The sequence below is a fragment of the Pocillopora damicornis genome, chromosome 7 (genome assembly GCF_964200805.1).
Source record: "Pocillopora damicornis chromosome 7, jaPocDami1.2, whole genome shotgun sequence".
In the NCBI taxonomy this organism is placed as follows: Eukaryota; Metazoa; Cnidaria; class Anthozoa; order Scleractinia; family Pocilloporidae; genus Pocillopora; species Pocillopora damicornis.
In genome coordinates this window covers 17,063,682-17,088,765 of record NC_142676.1, presented here as the reverse complement: position 1 = coordinate 17,088,765, position 25,084 = coordinate 17,063,682, and the positions used below count along the sequence as shown (strand labels likewise).

At 39.8% G+C, this 25,084-nt stretch overlaps 4 protein-coding genes and 1 long non-coding RNA gene across 5 annotated transcripts; 2 read left to right on the top strand and 3 right to left on the bottom strand.

The window, feature by feature from the left end:
• Window positions 1-2,778: 2,778 nt before the first annotated feature.
• Window positions 2,779-4,104, bottom strand: LOC113673139 (uncharacterized). Its single transcript, XM_027189506.2, has one exon. The coding sequence runs from the start codon at window positions 4,102-4,104 to the stop codon at window positions 3,208-3,210; it is 897 nt and encodes a 298-aa protein (XP_027045307.2). The 3' UTR covers window positions 2,779-3,207.
• Window positions 4,105-4,942: 838 nt separating this feature from the next.
• On the top strand, window positions 4,943-6,777 carry LOC113673138 (uncharacterized). The gene has a single exon (XM_027189505.2). It carries the CDS (start codon window positions 4,943-4,945, stop codon window positions 6,053-6,055), a length of 1,113 nt encoding a protein of 370 aa, XP_027045306.2. The 3' UTR covers window positions 6,056-6,777.
• A 4,976-nt stretch (window positions 6,778-11,753) lies between these two features.
• On the bottom strand, window positions 11,754-14,395 carry LOC113673137 (uncharacterized). The gene has a single exon (XM_027189504.2). It carries the CDS (start codon window positions 13,339-13,341, stop codon window positions 12,259-12,261), a length of 1,083 nt encoding a protein of 360 aa, XP_027045305.2. The 5' UTR covers window positions 13,342-14,395; the 3' UTR covers window positions 11,754-12,258.
• A 3,616-nt stretch (window positions 14,396-18,011) lies between these two features.
• Window positions 18,012-18,539, bottom strand: LOC149042873 (uncharacterized). Its single transcript, XM_089213661.1, has one exon. The coding sequence runs from the start codon at window positions 18,537-18,539 to the stop codon at window positions 18,012-18,014; it is 528 nt and encodes a 175-aa protein (XP_089069787.1).
• Window positions 18,540-20,871: 2,332 nt separating this feature from the next.
• On the top strand, window positions 20,872-24,853 carry LOC149042872 (uncharacterized). The gene is made up of 6 exons (XR_016188378.1): window positions 20,872-21,154; window positions 21,304-21,382; window positions 22,663-22,771; window positions 23,011-23,370; window positions 23,920-24,009; window positions 24,748-24,853. It is a non-coding gene; the product is annotated as an uncharacterized LOC149042872 (long non-coding RNA).
• The last annotated feature ends 231 nt before the right edge of the window (window positions 24,854-25,084 follow it).

The window sequence follows — 25,084 nt, the reverse complement described above, 5'->3', positions numbered from 1 at the left end:
ATTTGGTAGTGACAGCTTGCCATACTCGCTAGGAGACAAACAGTAATCTCGTACCCAGATCCTGCTGTACAACTGTAACTGACATGTAGGACCGCTTGGCCGTGGAACGTCTGGGTACGAGACTAGACAAACAGCCCAACGAGACATCCAAAGCAAAGGAGTATCAATCGTACTTTATCGATTCATTTCTCCTTTCTTTACAAGGTTGTTTTTCGTTCTTGAGATAAATTTTATTTATACCACGTGATCCCGGGTCAGTTTCGCAGAATTTCCTACTTGCGTTACGGAGAATTCCGCCTACGTTGGTTCAGTAATCCTGGACTTTTTGCTTCCACTTGATTCAGGCGTAATTGTCGACAAATCAGCATTCCACGTTCCGTTCCACGATTTCTCTATTCTATAAAGACACTGTCAAGTTCATACGATTCCCAACGACATTCCCAGCATTTTTAGAGTAATTCTGCATGAGCAGGTGAACTCTGAAGTCATTTTTTTTCAGATGGTTATCTATGGAAATTACATCTGTCTTTCATGTTCTATAATGGACTGATCTGCGGCCGTTTCTTACTCTGAGTGTTTCTGGCCATTCACGAAGTTCTGAAGACAATAGTCTATTCACTTCATTAATCATCGTTTCCCAGCGCACTCAAGAGAGACTCGGATTTTGTTCTTACTGCACCGACCCATGCTCGATTTCCGCCGCTCTCTCGTATCCAGTCCTCGCTCCTCACTGGTTCAAGGGGAGGAGCGCAAAAAGAATAACAATGGACAAATCAAGTCTTTTTTTTTTGTTTTTCGTCGAGTTTAAAAGTCAGTGAATAAAATAAATGTATTAAACCCGCATCCTTACAGTGACGTTCTCAAATCAAGAGGTCGAGGAACCGTGACCTGTAAACTACCCACTTACCTGTATCGCATACAGTTTTACACTTTTATTTCCGACAACCTCCACATGAAGAATCCATGTACTTAATTAGGACATGACTGGAAGTGGGTGCGACAGCGATCTTGGTTTCTCAATCACGTTTACAACGCGAACTTCCCTTTCCTTGTTCCGCCGAACCTAGAAAAAACCTTCCAGACATTTCCTTTTAGACTCACTGTATCAGCACTTTCTAACTTCTCTTTCATTGCCCGCTGAACTTGCCCAGAAAAGCTTTGCTGAAATTTCCTTTTTGGCTCACTGTATTAGCACTTGCGGACGCAGGTTTGTTCTCCTTGGTCTGAATATGAAGGAATCCCGCAGGTCGAGCATCTTTTCAAAATATTTTTTAGTCTGAATGACTCAGTTCATATGTGTCATTTGCGGTACATTTTAATTTTAGGGTTAACTCTGAATTTCCTCCTATCTTGCCTAGTAAATTGTTTGTGGTTTCCTTTAACTTGAGGTAACTTTTTGGATTGTTCAAATGTCGCAAGTTAAATCTGTTGGCCAACTATTGTTCCACGGCTATCGATTTCTAGCGATGTTCAAGCGGCAATACAGAACTTCCTTCAACGTCTGTATTGTGTACGTGAAGTGGTTGGTTTGTTAAGTGGAAAAGTTTGAAGCAAGAGCGTGATTAAGGAAGTGATAGGCATACGTCTAATGATTGCGTTTTCCATAGCTTTTATACTTGAGTAAAGTGTAGTAGTATTTCTACGGTAAAACATCATGAAAACTGCTAGATAATGACAAGATTTCTTAATGCCGGAAAGGAGAAAAAGACACAATTACTACTATCAAATTGCACTGAACCTTCAAACCGTTAAGGCCGTCGCCAGACTTCAGAACAAGACGAGGCAAGTTTCGAGCACTGAAGGCGCGAGCCGCAAGGGGGGTCTGGGGGTATGCCTCCCAGAAAATTGTGAAATCTAGAGGCTCAGAAATGCTCTTTTAAGCATTTCCCGCGGCATTTTTCTTCAGAAAAGTCAATCTTGAGCCAAAATCAAGACAAGGCAATTGCCTCGTCTTGCCTCATGTTAGCTACGGCCCTGACCGTGAAACGAGTTTGGGAAAGACGTAATTTTGCTTATAACTTCGGTAATATACCTGAAACGTTTCTGAGTTGAACGGTTCCCTCTTTTATAGCTGCATTGTTTTGCTCGACCTTTCAGCTCTGTTTTTTTTGTCAATAGCAAAATTGGATCACGAGAATGGATTATATAAAACTTCTTTGTGTTCGGTTGAAAGTCGAAAATGGTCATGACTTCATTTCTATTGATGTCTGTCTCTGAAATCAAACCAGAGCGTTGAAAGTAAGTTATGCTCGGAGAAAAAAGTAGAACCTTCTACTGCTCTTGCGTAAGTTTGACCGAACTTACTTGACCCAGTACTTAACTTCGCCGTTTGTATTTGTATTTTTCGGCTTTGATACTCGATCAGTGTTTTGACTCACGGTAAGCCATTTGATTCGTGCGAATTGGCATTTGGTGTTTTTTTTAATTGCCCAACAGATTGCTCCCTTTTCTCTCTTTTTCATGGATCATTGATGATGTGCTTCAGATCATTTCTCGTCTCTTGGTGTAAAATTCACATCGATGATTTTAATCTATGGCCTCAGACAAGAGCATGGTTTCCTTACCAAGTTTGTCAAATCTTAATAAGTTTAAATTAAGTCTGTGCATCCAAATTAACTTTCTCTGCTTTCAATTAACTGCGGTCACCAGTTCCAAATTTTGAATTTCCTATTTTTAACTTTAGATCACGGACTTTGTGCGGAGTTGATCGACGTTTTAACCAGTGTTCAATAATGGCAGGGTTCTTTGACAACTCTTCAAATGTTTGTTTACACGCAATTTGATCAGGCCGTGTTTCATTCAAGCAGGGTAACGTAATCACCCACTTTTAATTTGCCATTTACTTTTGTCATAGTTGCAATATTTTCAGCTATCATTAGTCCTCTAACTGCAGTCATTTACGGAGACGTAATATATACAAATAAATTAACCCTGTTATCGTCTTTTGTGCGGTCAGTGATTATAAAATCCTTTTGATCACTAAACCGTGACTGATGACTCGCATTCAATGGCTCGGTGAAGACAACTGGCGAACGACACGCAAATCATTTATAATTCTTAATAAAACCCCTTACTCTGTCAGTAAGCAGATTTCCGGAAAAGATAATCTACAGGCGTGTTCAGATTTGCGATCTTTACCACCAGAAAAGGAAGAATCAGAGATTTTGTTTTGCACTTAAGAAAATATTCAATATGAGCCGCTGGGTACTAGAGCTCCGGTAACTTAAAAGTGACACTCTCTAAGTTCGCATTGCGCGCTCTTAACGAAGTACCCCCTACTTTTTCTCTCGGGACAAGCAAGTGCTTTCTATCTAGCTTTCTTCGCGAGTCGTTCTTGGATAATTCGGACACTGTAGATACTCGAATCTTTGGTAGTTTTAAAGTCTCCTTTGTTTCCTTACTTGCCTTCTCTAAATCTGCCGCGTGGTCTCTTAAACCCGTCGATGTATTTATCTCAGTTCGTATCTCTCCAAGGTTGCTAAACTGCGCCAAAAGTTTTAACCTCTCTTCCTTTCTTTGCCTGTACAAGTTGTCGAGTTTGTCTAAGACTTCGACGTGTCCTGTTCCCATGAGATCATCATAGGCCGCTCTGCGAGTTTTGTATCGTTCGATTAGTTCTTCGAAAGAGTCCGGGTTCGAGTGCGAAGTAGGTTTCAGATGTGTCTTTCGTTCTCGAAGTTGCGCAGCCGTTTTGCTGTCGAGAAATCTGCCATCTGTTCGTGTTCCCTTAAAGTTCGGTGCTTGTTTAACAGGGACGTGCGAAGATTTGTTACTTATTAGCACCTCTTTCTTGTGTTTTGTAGATTCCTTTGCAAAGAACAACTGATTGCGAAGACTATCGACCGGTTTGAGTGCCATAATAACTTTATAGTGTCCAAACTTATTGTAGTTGTACACGGCTTCTTCAGCATAAACCATTATAGGCCCATCACGGCCATTGTGTTCAAACTTACTCAGATTCTGTCCCTCACAGAGAAGTGAGGTTTGTTTGCCTTTGACAATTGCTGAGTGAATCCTTGTAGCTTTAAACGCGCCTGAATTCCTTGACACAGAAACGTACCTTGACTCCTTCCCTTCCGCCCTCAAATATCTTGGCTGTGTCATATTTCGTGCCAAATATTCTTCGATTTTATGTCATCTCATCTCTGATTGTGAGTTTGCGGGATAAAATCCGATCAAACTGCCCTAAGATATACATAGTTACCCCGTCGCAACCTTTGTCTCAGCTGGCGATAGTTGATTGGTTAAAGAAACCTTCAAGTCCATTGTGCATATATCGCGGTCTTCTGACTACTTGTTCCGCTCCGCTGTCATTGAATTACAATTCCTATGAATAACATTCCTTCTTCTAAACAATTTGCCGTAGGGGTTTTTAGGCGAAAAATGTGCCAGTTTGGAAGGAGTTGTAATTTTTTAGCAGACTCTATTGGGACAAAGACCGGTGCTTGAAGATGAACAAGAGAGTTTTTGTTGGCAGACATCCAAATCTTTAGGTTTAAAAAGATTATAGCACTTGTAACAGGAAACAGAGCGAGGAAATGGCGCGAAAATAAACAAAGGAACACCGGAAGTTTTAAAACAAAGCTCAGCGTCGTTTTTTTCTTCGTTAAATTCCAGAAGTAATTCATTCATATTTTGAGTTGTACTTGGGCATTGGCCCATGGCGTGACTATCTTAGTCTATAACAAGCAGTATCTCATCACAACGCGTGCACATTTACTTGATCGGAAGTATATACGATCTCTGCGGTCAGCCAGGCCTACACGCTGCTCAAATTACGGACAGATACGCAAACGCAATTACTACACAAACATTGACGCCTGTTCTCAGAAGGAGCCCAATTATTAGACGAAGAACATTTTCTACGGGCCAAGTTTACAGAGCTAATTACAGAGTACACTACTGATTAAGAAACAGAAATTACTATAGAAAGTGTAAGCACATGGCTAGCGTCAATTCCAGAGCCGAGTTGGTCCCTAACAGAGCGTTTACTCCAACAAACGAGGATTTCATGATGGATTATGAACCAGAATGTCGGGTCACAACGCCGTTGAAGACAAGACAGGATTCTTACGAGAACATGAACGGTCGACGCTTTGTAGACGATCCAAGCCATCAGTATGAGGACCCAAGCAAACTAGCGGATGAAGTATTCCACAGCCAAGGTCGAGGGAGACCCCATCCTCCGAGTAGATCAGGTAACAAGCGGCCGAGAAGGAAGACAAATGAAGCTTACGAACCCGTACCTTACTCTCAGAAGCGGAGAAGAACGTTCACGGACGACTCCGACGATGGCTACCACAGAGACACGTGTAACAAACTGTTCAAAGTCATGGCGTTTTTCGGTTTCTTATTTGGTTTGGGGGCCGCAGTTGTAGTTGTGATGCTTATGTTGGGGATCATGTTTGTCCCAGGCTGCGACGATTGTAAGAAAGAAATCGTACCCAGCCAAAGCTCTACTGCTCAATCAGTGGGATCAGCAGAGGAATTATGGAGAGTGATCAAGGAAATGAAGTCAAACTTGAGCGAATTAAATCAAGCTATCAGAAAGAAAAACGAAATCATTTCACAGCTTCAGAGACGAGACATCGAACACACTGGAAAGATTGTAGAGCTAGAACAAAGAGCGGCTGAAGCATTTTCCTTCGCGAAAAACTATAAACTTAATATCAGCAGCTTGGTCGGACCGAGGGGCCCGCCTGGAAACCCTGGGCCTATTGGCCCTTCAGGAAAGGATGGTGTAGACGGAAGACCGGGAAAACCGGGGCTAGTAAATATGTCTCTGTGTGTCTATCGGGTAGAAAATGGAGTCCCTTTCACAGCCGAGAGAGCTGGCGCTGGACAAAACGCTATCGTTACTGAGAACACTCAGGAAAGAATCATTGGTGTTACTTGTTCCACCGAAGGAACTACGGAATACAACTTAAAAAGTTATTTTAGAGGTAATCGGAGGCAATACCAGTGTATGTGTGGAGGACAATCGTCTGTGTTTCGTGCGAAAGATGGCAGAGCTAAATGCATTTTGCACTATTGGGTTTGTCCTCTAAGTTTCTAGCTTTTTCCTATTTCCTTATCATTCTAGATTCCAACCCATCCTTCTTTTGATTTGCCTAAATGACGCACGTAAAGCTTCAGTGGCTCTAACATTAACATAAATTTCCACTGGAATCGTTTTTCTGTGATGGCAATTTATTGCTCATAGCCTGTCTGAACTCATGCTGAGAATTTATATGATGAAAATTTGCCAGGAGTGAAATTTTAACTGTATGTTAACTCTGGTTTTCAAATTAACTACTGTTTTACTGTACATAGTTCTCAGTGAATTCTCAGTCAATGTGAATTTAAAATTGCGTCAGCCGCTAAGGATGTCGACAGTCCATTGTTAAAAGCATACACAACTGGGGGAAATTTTTTTAAGAGGAATTCAAAAATTGCAAGACTTGTTTCTCTTAGCTGGATGTTATGGTTATTTCTCAGTGATTACGATCTAGTAATCGATTTCATCTTCGTTGGTTTCCGAACTGAATACAACCATTGCATTGCAACGACTTTGTATTTCCATTTAGCATCACCGTGCGTCATTGATTTGAATCATAATGTAGATTGTATTGTTTCGTAAAAGTACTTCTTAATGATACTTTGAGGGAATTGATACCCATATCCTAGAAACTGAAAGAATGAATCAGTTGGGGTTACAATTTTATTGGCTCGTGAATCCATGAACATGAAAAATCGGAATAAACGTTAAAAGATAATAAACAAGTGTAAATGACACGACAACAGTGTGATTTGTTTTGTTTACCAAGATTGCAAAACCTATAAGTTCTGAACGTGCTAGAACACAGTGTTGTGAAATCCGATTTCTCTTTAGTACGCACTTCCATCAATACAAGGGATCTTTTGTGTCTGAAATTTTACGCCTCGCCCGTGAGTCTCATTAAGTAACGACCATGTCATGAAATTCTTTCGGATATAATGCCAAGTTTTTGTGTAATTTCTTTAGGCAGCAGGACTAATATTTTGTTCTGTGTGCTTTGACAAAGCAATGTCCCTTGAAAACGTTTCCTGAGTATTTCTCATCTACTCTCAGCGATACAGAAGAAATTTCCTGTCTGATAATTTTTCTTTTGTGAAGAAAGTAAAACAGGAAAAACACAACCACAAACCACGCTCAATCTCTCTGTACACCCTTATAAGCTCTTTCGGCCTCATCTCGATCGCCGTGCGAGAGTTATGGTCACTTATCAATGACCTGCTATTCTGTGAATAAGCTGGTAGAAATGCTTACGATGAGCCCGACACATAGTGTTCATAATTTGAATGAAAATATGCAACAAAATTTAACAGGCTTTTCGACTGTGAAGTATAAGGTTTGCGCCTGTTCTTAAAATTAGACTCTGGCTCACGGTCTTTTATCAAATGAATTTATCAAATCATATAGTCTAATCAGGGTATCATGAAGACATGCGGCTGTTATAGACGGATATCTTGATTAAATAGCTGAGGCGTTTAATTAAATGATTTGCCAATGATTATTACTGGGATCATTATTTCATAGTCAGGGTCAGTAAGAGGCGTGTTTCACTACTCTAGGAAACTTTGAGCGAGAATGGATGACAATCTCACTGGGTTCGCTTTTTTGTGTACATAGTGTAAATTATTTTGGTTGCGTTAATACCTCATACTTCTCTTACATCTAAAATTTCGCAACAAACTCTCTTCGCACCCAAGGTGGGCTTAAACTTAAGTGATAGAAAATCCTGATTTCCAAACACTGAGGGTACTTCGTTGGCGGTGACTGATTGACACATACATATGTTATTTGAAACCCACCTAGTAGGCCGGAGCTCGTTAACGATTGAAACGTAACTATTATAAAGAGATTCTCAACACTCGGCTGATCAGAAAGACTATTTTTAGCTCGCATTATGTCACAGACAAGCACTTCAAAGAACGAAAGACACGTTGAATGATCATGCTCTTTATGGGCGTGACGGAATGTTTGACTCTGAGCTGTGCGATGGCAAACTCATCGTGATTAGTTTGGATTTCAAACTCAAGCTGTCATGTGGGGTAGTTACTTCCCGGGCGTGTTTTGATTATTTTGGCTTGCTGTGTCCCACGTTCTTGCATTTTCCGATTTCCGTCTCTGTGTGTGACAGTGTTTGATGACACTCTCTGATCAATTTTGGAAATGCTTATGATTAAACTGGGTCGCCGATTTGCTGACTCATTTAATATACTTTGGTTGAATATCATAATGTACCTGTCGCAACATGGTTCAAAGCTTTCTTTTATCATAAATGCTTCATGTTAACCCCGACAGGAATGTAGTGGTCGAACAACTTCCCATACATGCTACACGCCAAATTCCAAGAAATCATTGCTAAGCTCCGTCCCTCACGTTTCAGTTACATCAAAGAATCTTAGAACTGTCTATTTCCCCGCAAATTGTTGGGATTTTCCAAGAAATACAGCCTAAAAAATCATCATCATCATCATCATTATTATAATTCAAAACCCAGACAATATTAAGATTCTCTTTGTCCAATTCCTGATTACCATTTACGTTCAACAGAACGGTTTTCTTAGCAGCTAATAAATGAAACTAGCGATAAGAAAAAATCCGAACTGAAAAAAAATGGGCCAAAAATAATCGTTTGGTCATGATCATGGCTTAGAAGGGCGCGTTTGAAAGGAAAAACTTTCGTTTAGCCAGGTGTCAAGTGTTATATGTATATTTAGGCATGAATTAAAGTGTCCTTTCATTTATTTCATATTTCCTAAATGGGGTATTTTGTTTGAAAACAATGCCATCGCGACAGCTGGCGGATCAAACCGGAAACTCTTAAATGAAAATTCATAGTTCATTCGGTGGACTTTGTCATTTCACTCATCGACATAATTCTGGGAAACACGTGCTTCAAATTAAATACACCCCACACTCCGATAAGCGAATCACTTTTTAAAATGCGTAACTTGAAATTAGAAAAAAAATAAAGTTTAGATCACGGATTCTGTTCGATCGAAGATCATGATTTTTGTTATCTCTGCCCGCAATAGCTAGAAAGCGAATTGTTGGATATCGTTTCGACTTCGTTCCCTATCCCATTCCCTCGATTGCATCATGCGTTACAGGAAGAAAACAAGATGGTCATGATAAGGAATGGGTCTGGTAGTAGAATAATCGTCCTGCATGTGTCAACGTGGAACCGAAAGACACTTGCCGGCGTTGAATAATTGATTAAGTTAACCTCACGAGAAGCCGCTGACAGTGAACTATGCTGCGCCCGCTACACAGGGGCAGCTGCTTATTAGCCAGAACTAGTGCAGTGGAGGACAGCATAGACAGGCCGGTAGGGCAAGAGCAAGCAGGCCATTAGTTGCAGTTACCATCCTCAGCTAGGATTGGGCTAGCAATCCCCCTGCGCTTGCAGGACAGAAGATCCCCCCCCTCCACCTTAATCGCTACGATGACTAGATGATCTCGTAAGCCCTCGACGGACAAACATCATAATCGCTAAGTTTTCCTCCCTTTCAGAGAAGACTCAGAGAAGAAGAGTAATTTCTCCCCAGTCACGGATTGTACTTCTCCAAAGATTTCAGAAGCCAAAATTATCAATCAGTCGTTTTGCAATTCCCTCTACCACCAGTTTGCCATAGTTGTTCCTTGTTGGTTTCTTATCGCCTCTCCCGCGTTTCTTTTGTCTTACCGAGCAAACATTTTTCAGTCACAGTAAAAACTAGTAATGTTTGGTGCGTTGCAATAAATAATAATAAAGTCATGATGGTCGTGGCCAGAAAGAACAGGCTTTCTGTAAATAATAAAAAACAAACGCTGTTGGAAACTTTCTTTCTCGCATATTCGTATTTTGAAATTGTGGGGGTTTAACTTCATCATTGACCTTCCCATTACTGTTTTCTTGTGATTTCGATCGCCAGTTTTAAGGAGAAAAAGTGTCACCATAACCATAACTATATTTGGTCTGCCGGATTTAAAGGACTCAGAAGGCTTTGTACCAATAGCAGACATTCTCTTAGGGACAACACCCTCATATCATGCCAGTTAGGTCCATCACTCTTGTCCGTTTGTCAAGCTAAATTTCTAACAGAAGAACTCGAATTAGTGTCTTTCGTCAGGATTTGTACTCGGCTTCTTCTATTGCTTTTGGCGTGCGACCTGTGCATGCCCTTTCCATGCACAGGTCACCCACCTGCACAGGTCTTTAAATTGGTCTTTACCCCAGCCATTACAAGACTGCTCTAGGTAGACCCCAGATAGATACCGACCACTAAAATCAAACCAAGAATCTTATCTCAGAGATAGAGATGGGAGCCCGGAGAGTCAGATAGTCATGCTTAGGAACCTTCCTCTCTGCTGCCCCCCCTCCCCCTCCCCCATCATTTCTTGTTTGTTTGTTTGTTTGTTTTTTTCTTGAATTGCCTTTTCACTTCCATCGGTGGCTTCCTTAAGCATAAACTGTAAGGCTCAAGTAATTGAGCGCTTTCCTGTTTGTAACTGAAAGGGAGGTACCTTTATTCGCGTTGATAATGGCGAAAAATCAGAGTGAAATCAAACTAAGAGAAGAGAGGAGGAACAGGTAATGTTTCTGTTGATCTGTCGCCTTTTGCCTGGCAGCTTAACGAGGAAAAACAGAATGTTGATTGATCGATAGATAATTGAGTCGTAAGATGTTGACTTGCTTTTCGCCCCTCGATTAGCACAACTGATCATAAGGGAAACTACGTAGGTAAAACTAACTATTTAAAAAACAAATCAAGGCAGTCGTTTAGAAAAGTGAACATAACTTTGCGTATTTCTAGAACAGATTTTAATTTGCGTAGGAGAGATAAGATAAATTACTTACTCAAAGCTGATTAACCCTTTAACCCCTAAGAATGACTGGCATCTAAATTCTCCTTACCATATCACCACTGAATCAAACACTAAGGTCAGGAGAATAAAGGAGCTGATCAACGACTAAAGAAGCTCTTGATTGTTAGACAAATTCTCCATGTCGGCGTCTTAACAAATATTTGGAGAACAGGGCCTGGTTGTTCAGAGCTTGGTTAAGATAACCCAGGGTTAGTGTGAAATCTAGTTTAAGATCTGAAAGCTTTAAAAGAAAATTCAGTAGAATTATTTTTGTCTACAATTTGATGACTGGATGCCCTTCAAAGAAGAGAGAAAATTATTAGAGAAAGACTTTCCAACAAAGGAATAAAGAAACCGGGATAAAATTTTAACCTTGGGTTAGCACTAATCAGCGCCTTCGAACAACTAGGCCCAGTATGGAGAATATGCGTAGCACCATATTTAGACAAAGCTGACGTGTCGAGAGTTGATTTCTTTCAAACAAACCAAATACGGACAACAATTGAGCAGGAAAACTCCAGGGTTAATCGTTTTACTGTCAGCGGGTGTAAAAATGATGTTTTGCTGTCGGAAAGGACAAAACCCATCAGTCAGCGCCTACATAAGTACTTTGCTCATTTTAAGTGAAAAGGCCGCTATCAGATGACTGTACACTGTGCCTCGATCATGTACAACTCCGAAAATACTGCTACGAACACTACATATAGACTTTCTCCATAACTAGCAACAGCTGAGTTAGCAGATCTGAAAATCATCCGTCCACCCTCTGAGCCCTGTCAAAATATTTCGGGAGTTGGTTCGGAGACGTGAGAAACATTTGCTGAAGCGTGGGCAAAAATGTAAGCTCGGTGGATCACTCACTGAATTTTCAAACCCAGAAAATAATGAAAACTTTATCTATCTACTGGAGGTTCTATTTTATCATTAAGAAACAACATCACCTTGTTTCAGTTCAAATTGTAGGAACTGAAGTCTTATTCCCACCTAATTAATTAGGTGTTGAGTTCATTAGTGTCATACAACATCGTTTTTATCATTTAAAAATCCTGTTCAAGTTCTGATGCAATGCAAAGACGTGCTTAAACAGTTACAGTTATTATCTTATCGTGCATCGTTTCTTTTTTTCTCAGGACACAATTCGCCTCGAAACTGAATACATGCAGTTTAAAACTGCTGCACGCAATGTTTAAAATACCGAAAAAAGGTCAAAACCAAATTTGTCTTTTTGGCATCTTTTCAACATTGATTTTTGCCGCAGGGAATTGCGGCATGAATATTTTTAGACATTTTATAATGATGTCCTGGGAATTCGGTATTTATACCATTTCCATTTTAGCAAAAAAAAAACCCTTCATTTCTTCTGAGATCGAATATTATAGTTTCTAAGCGCACACCCAGTAATTCAAGATACATTTGGCTCCATCCACTCCCGCTGTAAACACACTTGACTTTCCTTTGCATTCACATGCGAGCTCTCGAACTTTAGTCGTAGAGTTAACTCTGGTTATAAAATTATATTCTGATGCTCCTTCGGTCGAGCACGTAGCTCCAATGATTTTAGACCCTGGTTCTTCTGTGACACTGACGTTTTGCCCTTCACCGGACCCAGAAGCTGTAAATGGGGTACTTTCGATGGTTGAATAGTGACACAATGACACGTTGGCTGGGCCTTTTTCTCCCGGTTTTCCGTCTTTTCCATCTTTTCCATCTTTTCCTTTTGGGCCAACAGCCCCAGCGAATCCTTGGGGGCCTTGCAGTCCAATGATTTTCGATTTGTTAACAACCACGAGTTTAAAAGTTTCATTTCGTTCCAATTCTGTGATCCTTCTTGTGAAGTCGACCTCATGCGCTTGAAGTTGTGTGATTATGTCATCCCTGCTTTTTATTTCCTCATCTAAATTGCTCATGTTTGCCCGTAGCTCGTTAATTATAAGAAAAAATTCCTGCGTTGCTCGGGAAGTCTGAACTGGTTGTACAAGTTCTTTATGGCAACTCTGGCGACAATTTGAAGAGCTCAGCATTCCAAGGGCAAAGAGCAAGACAAGAACAAAAGCAATCAAAGCGAACACAAATCCAAACACTACAAGGACTCTATGTATCTCTGCTGACGTCGAATGATTTTTCTTGTGGCTCTCCGAAGAGGTGCAATCGACGGCCTCGTTCGCTGAGTTCCTTGCTTCATTCGAAGTGTTCCTCGGCCTGTTGTTGGTGGTGGATCCATTCGTGAAAAGAGAAGTCGAAGGTGGGTTCCTGGATTCGTTCGCTGTCTCCCTCGGCCTGTCGTTGTTAGTGGGTGCACTCGTCATGAGCGAAGTCGAAGGCCCCGCTATCGGCTTGTGGTTTTGATGAAGTACATCGTAATGGTGATCAGGGTCGTCTGGCAAAATGACTACACCGCTTTTTATGTCAACGTTCTCGTAAGAAGCTTGATGTCTCAGGGGTTTCATCGGTATTAGATCGCCCATTGTCTCGCCACAGTTTGCTGTAATAAGCACGTAAAATTTCGAGACGGTTCGGCTTCGTTAACTACTCTCTAACTTGCCGGCAAAGGATTGTATGCCATGTATGTACGGTGAAGTCAGTCCTTAAACTAGCTTCTTGTCAAAGCCGTAAGACACAAAGCCGCATTTCAGATGAGGGTAAAGAAAGACGTTTTAATCAAGAGGGAATGGGGTCAAGAGCAAAACTGCGAACGTAACGAAATACACTTGGGCGGTTTCCGGAAATTATCTGGTGTTATATCTCGTAACCGGAATTGGAACGGAACCACGCAGATATCACTCTTCACCTCCATGTATCGTAGATAAGGGCACCAAAATAAAATTTGCCTGGTCACGAGCACGCGAATGATTTACATCGGAAACATCAAAGGAGAAGGACACTGAATAGGCCAAGATAGAGGTACCCTGCCAAGGGGCTCTCACTTGTGCCGTGACGTGACTGGCCAAGCTGCTGGACACAAGCTGTGTCACGTTTAGTGACACAGCTTGTGTCACTAAAGTGAGAAGAAAAATAAAGGAAAATTTGTGGTATCAGATGGTGTTTATTGAGGGGGGTTTTTTGTCTCGCGCTGGTCGTCAGAATAGAGGCAGGAATTCTGCTTAAATAAAGGAACTGCATCAAAGTTGATGCATCCTAGACAATTTGGCCTAATATTGGACCCTTTACCTTTCTGAGTTCGTTAATATATGTACAAGACTGAAAAGTTTGGAGAGAATTTTCTTGCATATTGAGAAACTTGCCTAACTGACGGAATGGCTCCAAGATCTGATGGTGCAGGCATTTTAATGCCTAAGAGAATACCAAAAACTTCTTAAATGCTTATTTTAAGGCCAGCTGCATGATATTCTCCCTTTTAAATGTTCTTTGAAATGTTACGCGAGCGTTGCGTGACATCCTTGTGGAGACAAGCAAGCTCCATGAGCTGGAGACTAGTAACAGCAAATAGTTGGAGGTAGTTGAGAACTCATTGTTTTAAATCTGGTCAGCAACAAGAAAAGTTAAAAGTGCTTTTTTTACCACTAATTTTATCAAGAATTGAAAAGGTACAAAGCACTTGTGACGGAAGACATCGGTCACATCAAAATCCTTATAACAATCAGTAGTCATTTAAAGTTGCAATCTTCTTCGTTACATAGGACATCAATCTTGTTAGATAGCAGATAGCTCTGCTAGCTAAAACTCGTTGCTATTCTGAAAAGTCTACCATAAATGACAACGGTGCTTTCAGTCAGTTGAACAGATTCTGTTATTGTCTATCTATTTTCTTTCTCTTGATAAATTCTGTTCATCACAGGAAGGCGAGCAACGTGATTTGCAGAACATCCTGTTGAAAAAAATAAGTTTTCAATCAGTGACAGTTAACAAATATTCACCGAAGTGAAGGTAGCTGGTGGTGAATATTCACCGAGCCGCGAAGCGCCCACCTAAAGTAATGGAATATTGTAGTACAAATATATGACCGTTTAACTCATTTATTCCTGGAACGATTACAACATTCCCGGATCAGTTGCTCGGATGCGAAAAAGAAACGAATATTCAGAGTTTAAGTAGCCAATTAGGGCGCGCCTTTGACGCTTTCCGCTGTCTTAGTATTAAATATTACCAAATGTGACTTAAGAGCTTTACTAATCCAAACTGTGTTGCCAATATCGTGACTTTGGACGATTTCGTTTTTATGCTTCGAGAAATTGATTTAGGCCCCATTTGGCAAAGTTTCCGCACAGCCCCATTCTTCATTATGCATACAGTCCTTTGTCAGAAGAAATCAATAGCGCAAACAATAGAAAACATTTGCACTTGAATGCCTGTGGCTGAAATCGCAGGGCATCACGATCGATCCCCTTGGGACTGGTCCCTAAAACCCTCGAAAGTGATTTCCGTAAAAACGAGACGATTAGTATGCGTTCTCCTTCGTCGAACGCAAATATTACATCGCAACATGAATTTGAAAAAATGTTGCCTCCACCTGCTTTTGTTAGGGGCATGCGATGCCTTTTCTACCTAAACTTCGAAAACATTTTCGTCGAATTCCTGAGCAGGAGGCTAAGCACTGGATGTCACTAATGTGAAACAAAAATAGCTTGCGACATGCGTCTCTACAATCTATCCTTACATTAGCATTATAATTAATGAGTTGCCAGTAATTGGATCCTTGTGTTTACGCACAGATTTCTAGGATCGCCACGGAGCAAACATTGCAGCTAAGATCATGAAACTCTTAAGGCTTTTTCTAAATGCAAATGAGAATTAGAAGCCGGAAAATGACAAGGAAAAAAAATTGAAAAACAGGGAATATTTACTAGTTGCTCAATTGGCTGCCGATTTCAGCCAACTATACGCACAAGCAACATGAAATAAAATGTCTTTTCCTGGCACAAGCTAATTGGTTCTCTGCTCAGAATAGGGCAGAGAGGTTCATTGTTTCCTCAGACAAATGCCAACAGAGGATAAGAGAAGCATGGTATAAACTACGACAGTAAAACTGTCGCGTTTTACATTTTTTGCATGATTTAGGCCCCACATATATGGTCTCGGGTACCCAAGGCAATTCTCCATCGAGACAACTTTACGGAGCGTGTATGTGAAATTTGACATCTGCTAATCCTCGTTCGGCCAGGTAACATATTCGACAAAATGGCAGACGAAAGGAAAAAAATAGCTGTAAACATCCTCGTCATGGCGTGTGCACGCATTTTCTGATCGAGTTGTCTTGTTACGGATGGGCGAGAGAAGGTATTTACATGAGGAAAAGTTGTCCCGCCTGCTAGGGTTACCCTAACTGCTGAGGTGAGACAACCTGCCCTCTCCCTTCCCTCCTCCCCTCCTCCCCCCTTGCAATGCCTTTTCTACTTAAACTTCGAAAATATTTCCGTCCAATTCATGAGCAGGTAGCGAAGCAATGGTGTCAATCATGTGAAACCAAAATAGCTTGCGACACGCGTCTCTATAATCTATCAGTACTTTAGCATTGTAATTGCTAAGTAGGCCTTTCGTGGTTAGGAAAGTGAAAAGGGTCAATGCAATTGAGAATTGCAGTAGAAAAACAATTGAAAAAATTTAAAAAAAAGAGAATTCTTATTAGTTGTAGTGAAAAAGTCGGCTGCCTATTTCAGTCAACTACACGCTCAAGCAAGAGAAAATAAAATATATTGTCTTGGCTCATGCTAACTGCTTCTCTGTCTAAAATGAGGCTGAGAGGTACGTCGTTTCCTCTGAAAAATGCCATAGAGGGTAAGAGAAACATGGGGTAAATTGCGACACCAAAACAAAACAATTTCTTACTTCATTAATGGAACGCTCGTCGTTGTGGCGTGGAAGTCGTCTTATTGCCGGTGTTCCCCCAAGGATTCTATCATTCCACAGAAAACGCTGATTTGAAATTCCCTCAGCACTGGGGTAATGGAAACGCTCGTCTTGGTAGCGTGGAAGTCGTCTTATTGCCGGTGTTCCCCTAAGGATTCTATCATTCCACAGAAAACGCTGATATGAAATTCCTTCGCCACCGGGGTAATGATCATCGAAATCCCTCGCTGCTGTTAAGGCCCTCTGATTTGCCTTGTTGTTCTCCACTACAGCTGTTTCATTCCCTGTAGCCTGAGAGTTTTTCACTATCTTAAAGATTTTTATCACAAAGCACATGACTGTAAAAATTGAAATTGAGAGCGACGGATGAGTGCGCTTGCTCTTCTGCGACGTCAGGCATATAGTCACCCCTAACCGCTGTTAGTTCAATAAGGGATGTAGACACGCAACGGAACAATGCTCAATTACAAAAAAGAACTTTCTAAAAAATTTCGAGGTTTTTTTATTGTTTCTCACCGTAATAAGCCTCGAGAGTAATACCTTGCTTTTTTTTAAACTAACTATGCTGTTGAAAATTCAGTTTTTAAAGTATACAGGATACAACTACAAAGTGACGTTTTATCTAGTGTTGAAATGGTACAAAGTGTATTCATGTTTAAGGAATCTAATTATGATTGAAGAGATCGGTTACTTGAAATTGCTATGATGTCCATTGAAGAGATCGGTTACTTGAAATTCCTATGATAGGCATTGAAGAGATCGGTTACTTGAAATTCCTATGATGTCCATTGTGCACTTCAAGTTGTAAACTATTTCTTTACAAACGATATTAGTCTTGTTTGGTAGATGATGACTCTGATGGCCTTCGCTCAGTAGAACTTGTTGCTATTCTAAAAAGACATTTGTTTCCTGGGTTAAAACAGTGCATTCAGTCAGTCGAACAAACTTTGTTCAGTTGTCTATCCATTCGCTCAGTTCTCTTGTTCAAGTCAATTCATCGCAGAAAGGCAGGCAATTTGTAGAACTTTATGTTAATAAGAATAGGTTTTCAATCCGTGCGTTAGTATACATTACCAAATGTGACTCAAGAGCACTACAACTCCACGCTGCTTTGCCTATCTTCGATACATACGCATACTGATTACTTCGATAACTTCATTGAACCAGAACAAAATTTTTTGGAACTTTGGGTTTGAGCAAAACCGAAAACATTGGCAAGACAGAAAATTGCGTCTAAGTTGAAATGGAAGACGAGGGTATTCGACTATGAACAAATTATGCGAACATGATCTCATCTCATGTCCATTATGCCGTGTGGCACGTAGGGCGGCTACGAAGGATCGCCACGTCTGTTGGTTCCGGGCCAGCTTCTGAGCTCTGACTCCACAGTTCGGCGCCAGGTGTTTCTTGGTCTTCCTCTCTTGCGCTTTCCTTCAGGTATCCAGTGAAGGGCTGTGCGAGTGATGTTATCCTGCTCTCTCCTCATGACGTGCCCAATCCATCTCCATCGCCTTCCCATGATTATGTTCTCCATGCTGTCTTTATTGCACCAGGCGAGTAGCTGTTGGTTGGAGATAGTGTCAGGCCAAAAGGTTTGCAGGATTCTCCTGAGGTTTTTTGTGTGGAAGACTGACAGCTTGGTGATGTCGCTCTCTGTCATCCTCCAGCATTCAGAGCCGTATAGTAGAGTAGACATCACATAGCTTTGGTAGATCTTCGGCTTGGTCTTGGTGCTGTACTGAGAGGACCTCCACACGTTGTTGAGGCTTCTGAAGGCGTTTCTGGCCTTGTTGAGACGGTTCGGTGAACATAAAGACCAGATATAAACAAGGAAAACCACAAAAACGCGAAGAAACATCGAAAGGTGAGGAAAAAAAATAAATAAAGAGAGAATTCTTAAGCCAGTGCCGAGGATGTTAGGTACAGGTTTGACCCATGTAGACATTAACTGATTGATAGTAAACTGGCCAGTGACAATCCGGAAACTTTACGAAACGCTCGTCGTGGTGGCGTGGAAGTCGTCTTATTGCCGGCGTTCCCTTAAGGATCACTCCACAGGAGACGCTGATTTAATGTTCCTTCAGAACCGGGGTAATGATCATCAGAACTCGTTTCGGTGAGTAGTGGGGCAGCAGGCGAAGTGAAAGTGGGACTTCGGAACGCAATTATCTAAATTGAAACGCGATGAGTTGCTCAAGGTTTGGATGGAATGTTTACACAAGTAGTGTTAATGTTAAGGGAAATTTCATTTTCATCAATGTTAATCACATAATAATATTGTACTTACAGCTCATCATCTTTGCAGCAGACATCCAAGTGCTGTCTGACATAAGTTGCTGGAATCTTTAGGCTACAGTTAATACAAGCAACCTTTGGAACATCCCCAGAATCCTGCTTGACAAACACATTACATGTAGTAGTCAAGCTGATATTAGATTGTCGCTCACAAAAATGTTTCGAAAGTTACCAACAAAAGGCTCTAAGTGTTAGGTTTGCAGGAAAATAAAACAAAACAGAAACATCTTGAGGAGAGTTTGGTAGAGTGACTTGAGTGATTTATCGACAGGTGTAACTATGCAGCTGCACTATTGTTTTCAGTCTCTACAACAATGGTTACACTAAGAAATTACACTTTTAAAAGTTTGATTAACTGGTTGACCTTGCGTGAGCCGTGTACGGCTGAAATAAATTTCGAAAATTTTCCAGTACACGTCCGTCGGTTTCCCGTTAGAGGACCATTTTCGGGACCCTGGGATGTGTGTTCCCTAATAAGACAGGTCGCTTCCTCTAATAATTATAAATTCACCGCTCTTTCAAGGATGATAAAAATAGTAAACGTTAATAAGTTATATCTTAACTCCTTGTTCGTGAGTATTGTTAAACGCGTGTCTCAAAGCGGAACAATGAAATATCGATGCAAGTGAAAACACCGATGTGTCAAACAAGAAATGGCTACTTACCTAGCGAAGGGAAGGCAACCTTTCTTGTTCAGCGAGGTCGTTCAGCGATATTCCGGCGATGAAAAAGTCATCTGCTGACTAGCTCCGCTGACTAAACTCATTAAGTCAGTTGAGGCGGACGACCAGAAACTGGAGCCATTCCTGTATTTCACCGCTGACAGGAATAGCTCCGACTCAAACGTTTAATAATTTTTTTTTCGATCATTTTTAAATAATTTTTTTAACAATTTTTTGGACAAAATTTAAAACTAAACTAGTGAGCAGCGCTGTGCGAACAGTAGTTGTTAAAGATCTTTAATCCCTGACGTGTTTCGTCTAACTGTCGTAAACTTCTTCAGGGAGTTTTACAAGTTAACACTAAACGCCTATATTTATAAGCTATCGTTAGCGGCCATTGTGGGGCCAATGACCATAAGGGCTTGTTCGGACCTATGAGCAGGAATAGGCAAAGTTGTGAAAAATTTGAAATTTTCTTTTGAAAATTTTTTATGCAAGGTGAGAAATATTTTGCGAGCCACGGTTTTAGCTAAAAATTTTCAAATTTGAAAAATTGAAGCGGTTTTTTACAGATGATGCCTGGAAGGCAGTTTGCAAATTTGGTTAGGATGGCTCGTGTACTTTACAGAAAATGTGGTTTATGTTATGGTCATCCTTTCTTAAATTTGCGTGGTATAAATACCTTGTCTAAAACAGTAGTGTGATACAATAACAAACGAGATATACTCGTTCCAATATAGCGTCATGCGATGAACAGCCTTCATTAATTTTAGAAGTTTTATAAAATCATTTTACTCTTTTTGGTTGTACCATCACTGCAAACAGTCAAGGTACTTCGACATGATTCAGTGCGAGAGCTACTGCCACTGGTTTGACTGGTAAGAAGTTTTTTTGGTTTGTTTTGTTTTATCTTTTTTTAGGTGTAGTGGAGTTAGACATTACCAAGCAAAATTAATCCGCGACTTTCTCCCTTTAGGTGTTGTGCAAAAACAGATGAAGGGCCCGATGAATAGATTTGTCCTTCATGTGAACAATAACCTAGAAAATCAGTTTTCCACGAAAAAAAAGACTCCCTCGACTGCGGCCAAGCCATATTTCTCCATCAGAGCATACTGTAAATTAAAAACATCGGTCGCAGCGTCACGCAACATTGCGTGATTTTCCAAACGTGACATGCAGTTGCTTAGAAACTACATGGCCCTGTAGTAATAAAAGAGGGATTCATTTGCAAGCACTGTAGACTTCAACATAAGAAGAACCTAATAAATCGCTCTTTCAGTTTTCATCTCAGTTTATAAATTATTTAGCCAGGACGAAAAAAAAAATTAATATACGTATGAGTTGGAACCATTCCTGTCTGCGGTCAAATACACGAATGGCTCCAGTCTCTGGTCGTCCGCCTCAACTGACTAAATGAGTTTTGTCACTGGAGCTTGTCAGCAGATGACTTTTTCATCGCCGGATTATCGCTGAACGACCTCGCTGAGCAAGATAGACTCTACCTTCTCTTCGTTATGTAAGTAGCCATTTCTTGTTTGACTCATCAGTGTTTTCACATTGATATTTCATATTCTTTCGCTTCGAGACACGCGGTTAACAATACTCACGAGCAAGGAGTTAAGATATAACTTATTAACTTTTACTATTTTTATCATCCAATCACAGGTCGGAGCCATTTCATTGTTAGTCGTTTTAGTTCTCAGCGGCAGAATTTCGCCAAAATTGGTATTTATTGCCATACGTGGTGGGTAATTTTACAACATGTTTTAACCAAGAGTTTCATTCAACTACCATATATCTAACCCAAGGTATCTTTCTGGACTGGAATATCAGAAATGGTATGGTACTGTGTGTTAACTAACTTTGTAGGTATAATTTTGATAGTTTGTCCGAGTATGTCAGGGTAGCTGAGTGAGGCTGATAAGTTACAGTGTTTTTCCTTTTTTTTTTTTCTTTTTTTAACTTAAACAAGGCCATAACAAGTAGCAATTTTGTCTTCATTCTTTGACTCCCAAGATCTGTTTGCTAATTCTCCCCGGTAGTTTCTAGATGTTTCCTTGTACATTTGTCATAGGAATTTGTTGTTAGATCAAGATAACAACTTACCCTTTTGTTGGATATTGTATAGATATTTTAGGGAGAAATTAAATGTTAATCTGGGAATTTAAGGGTTAAACAGCGTGATGTGATACACTGCTACCTAAATTTCACTGGAGTTTGAAATATCCAGGACTTCAGCATTCCCCACAAATTTGTTCAAACTGCAGCTAACTAATTCTGCAGAGCAGTTGCAATATGCAACTCTAATGGTTATTTCACAATTCTGACAAGTACTAGTTAATCTTTCATTTACTCAGACTGAAAGGAAAAGGAAATTGTTCATTAACTTGAAAGGTGATTGATAAAGAAACCTTGAGACTTTACCTTACCCAGACTATTTTTTCCAGAAGCCTGGTGTAACCAACATGCCAGCAGTAAATTTTAGAGGAGTTTAATTTCCTCATGACTGGACTGAACTCTTTTATCTACATGCCATTGCCAGTGGTTTCTAAGCAAAGTATTACGAACATAATACAAGAAGAATGGAATGACTAATTATGAGATTGGAAATAACATGGGAAATACAAATAACAAGAATTATGTATAACATAGGTAATACTAATAATATAGGAAACATGGGTCACTCAACAAAAGAGCAATTTAGCGGACAATTTTGGAATATATGGCTGGGATAACAAGGTACTTGCAGTTACCTTTTAACTCAAGCTCACACCTTTTTTATTTGCATGATCCACTTGAAAGTCAAACCTATATGGCTAGCCATGTGGACTGGGGCTAGGGGGGGGGGATTGGTTTCTACACCTGGTATCTTCTCTTGATTTTCTGAGCTAGAAGAAAATGTCTTGTAAGAAAGTTGTGCTCCAAGGAACAACACCCCCCTTGATCTTATCCAGTTGTTATTGTTAGGTCCAAAGAAGCGAATTTATTGCACATTTGTGTGAAATAAAAATATGTAATTGTTAGTTTGCTGGGCAGAGTTTATCAAGCAGTGAAGATGATGACATTGCCTGAAAACAAAAACCAAAAGAAAATCAGAAGAGGAAGAAGAAAGGAAAAAACATTATCAACTCAGGTAATGTTTCAGGGTGAACACTAACAGTTTCAAAAGGAACAGATGTTGAGACTCCATACAAACTGTTACACCTCTGTTTTTGTTTTAATGGTGTACTGTGCTGTACAGTGTCCTTGTCAATTCCAAATGCAATTTGCTTTATTACGAAAACATGATTTAAAAAGATTCACATAATGATATGTACAACATCACAATGATGTCCTGACCCTAGTTCTAAATTAATCTTACATCTCTGTTAGATTCTGATGAAGATCCTCTTCCTTCAAAAATCAGTTATGTGATTTGTTTTTTCAATTTTGTTCCATTTTATACAGTTGTAATTAACCTATGACCCTAATATCACCACTGAGTCAAGAGTCAAGAGTCAAGGAAATGATCACCAACTATAAAAGCTCTTGATTATTAAACAAATTCTCCTTGTCAGCACCTTGGAAAATGCTTAGAGAACACTCTGTATGGAGAATATGGATCCTGATGTCAGGTTATATTCAGAACTTGGTTCTCTTTCACTCATCTCTGTTTCAGAAAAGCCACATCAGTAAAGAAGGAGGAGAGTTCAAAAGCTAAGAAAAGTAGAAGAGCCATCAGCTTGGACTCAGGTAAGGAAATTATGTCGACTTATCGAGGGTACCCAATACTTTTCACATGAAAGGTGATGTGGAGACTTTATCTTTACGGGAATTGTGATAATCATGTATAATTATTTTTAATTTTTGTAGGATTAACAGTTTTATTAACAGGTTAGAAAGAGTGAAAATATGAATTTGGTTTAACTTTTTTTCTTTGGTTTTGTTCATCTTCAAATTGTGATTGTCTTGAATTTCATGTGAATTTGAAAACATTTTGGATACTTTTCATGATGAATAAGATGGCCAAATATTTTTATGTGACTGGGTTTGACACAAGGGTTTTAACTGACTCTGCTTATTGATGGAGTGGGAGGGCTGGATAGGGAAATCTTTAGTGTGAGGTGAGCTTGAGGTATAGTAAGATGATGTCAGTTTTTTTAATATCACACATGACCTTTAACATTGCTTATGTATTAGCTTGCCAAAGAAAACAAATACATCTGCTTCATTCAGGGTTCAGTCTCAAGTAGAATTTGAATATTATAGCACTTGAGTTATATTTTGATGTGGTTTCTACAGATGAGGAAGAAGTTGTGCCCAGCAAATTAAAAAGTCTGCAAAACAGACAGACAATGTAGCTTGTAAAGAGGTCCAGCAAGTTAAAGAGAGGTATCATCCATCATTCTCTTTCATTATATTTGACATTTCAGTACCAAACCATGGTGTTCATTTAGAACATAAGATATTGCTGTGGAGAATCATCTGGCTTCTTCTAAAATTATCCAGCTAAATTCTGTTTGTCTGTTTGTTTGTTTTTTCTTTCTTCCATCAAGCATTGAGAATGTTAAACCTGTCATGGGACACTGCTCTTATGCCAATACATTTAACCCTTTGACTACGAAGAGTGACTAGCATTTCTCTTTACAATATTCCCCCTGAATCAAACATTAATATGCATCTATTGCTTTTTTGTTGAAAGTAGGTTATTTATATGGTCCTCTTTCACTGGAGCTTCTTTTTGGTGAAAGATGATTTTTAAAAATTTACTGCAGATTGTGTTTGCTTTTCTTGTTTCTCTAAAATTTTAACAATTGGATAGGCATTTGTTACAGACAGGTGTCAAGGTGAAGGTCAATTTCTTTAGGTCGAGAATAAAGGAAATGATCACCAACTAAGCTCTTGATTGTTAATCAAATTCTCTTTGTCAGTACCCTAGGAAATGTATAGAGAACAGTATGGAGAATATGCATACTGAGTTTTAGGTGTTAAGGGTGAAAAATGAAAAACAAACAAACAAACAACAGCAACATAATAAAGACAGTGTCACACAGTCATCAAGGGTGAATTTAACACAGTGTTGTTGTGTCACTAAAATGTTTAACACATGGAGTGTTATTCTTGCTTCAGTCCAATCAAACCTAAAGAGAAAAAAGCAACTTCTGCACTTGATTTCTTTGGTTCTTCTCCAGTTGAAAGGGAATCCAGGGAAATATTTGCTAATGAAAGAAAACAGGTGAATGACTAACCACACTTTTTCCACCCATATTTTTTTTTGTTTAGAAAAAATCAGGCATCCTGCATATTTTAAACAGTTCTTCATGCATCATGCATTTAACAAGGAAAACTTTAAAACTCACCATACCTTGCCTTTCTATAAAATTCATGCATCACATATTAATTTTGGGCTTAATCATGCTTCCCTTGTAAACCCTCTGCCAATCTCTTATACTAACAGTAGTTATAT

Bases quoted from the DNA above. Each gene is read 5' to 3' on its own strand.
- LOC113673139 (XM_027189506.2), bottom strand. From the start codon at position 4,104: ATGACACAGCCAAGATATTTGAGGGCGGAAGGGAAGGAGTCAAGGTAC.
- LOC113673138 (XM_027189505.2), top strand. From the start codon at position 4,943: ATGGCTAGCGTCAATTCCAGAGCCGAGTTGGTCCCTAACAGAGCGTTT.
- LOC113673137 (XM_027189504.2), bottom strand. From the start codon at position 13,341: ATGGGCGATCTAATACCGATGAAACCCCTGAGACATCAAGCTTCTTAC.
- LOC149042873 (XM_089213661.1), bottom strand. From the start codon at position 18,539: ATGTTTCTTCGCGTTTTTGTGGTTTTCCTTGTTTATATCTGGTCTTTA.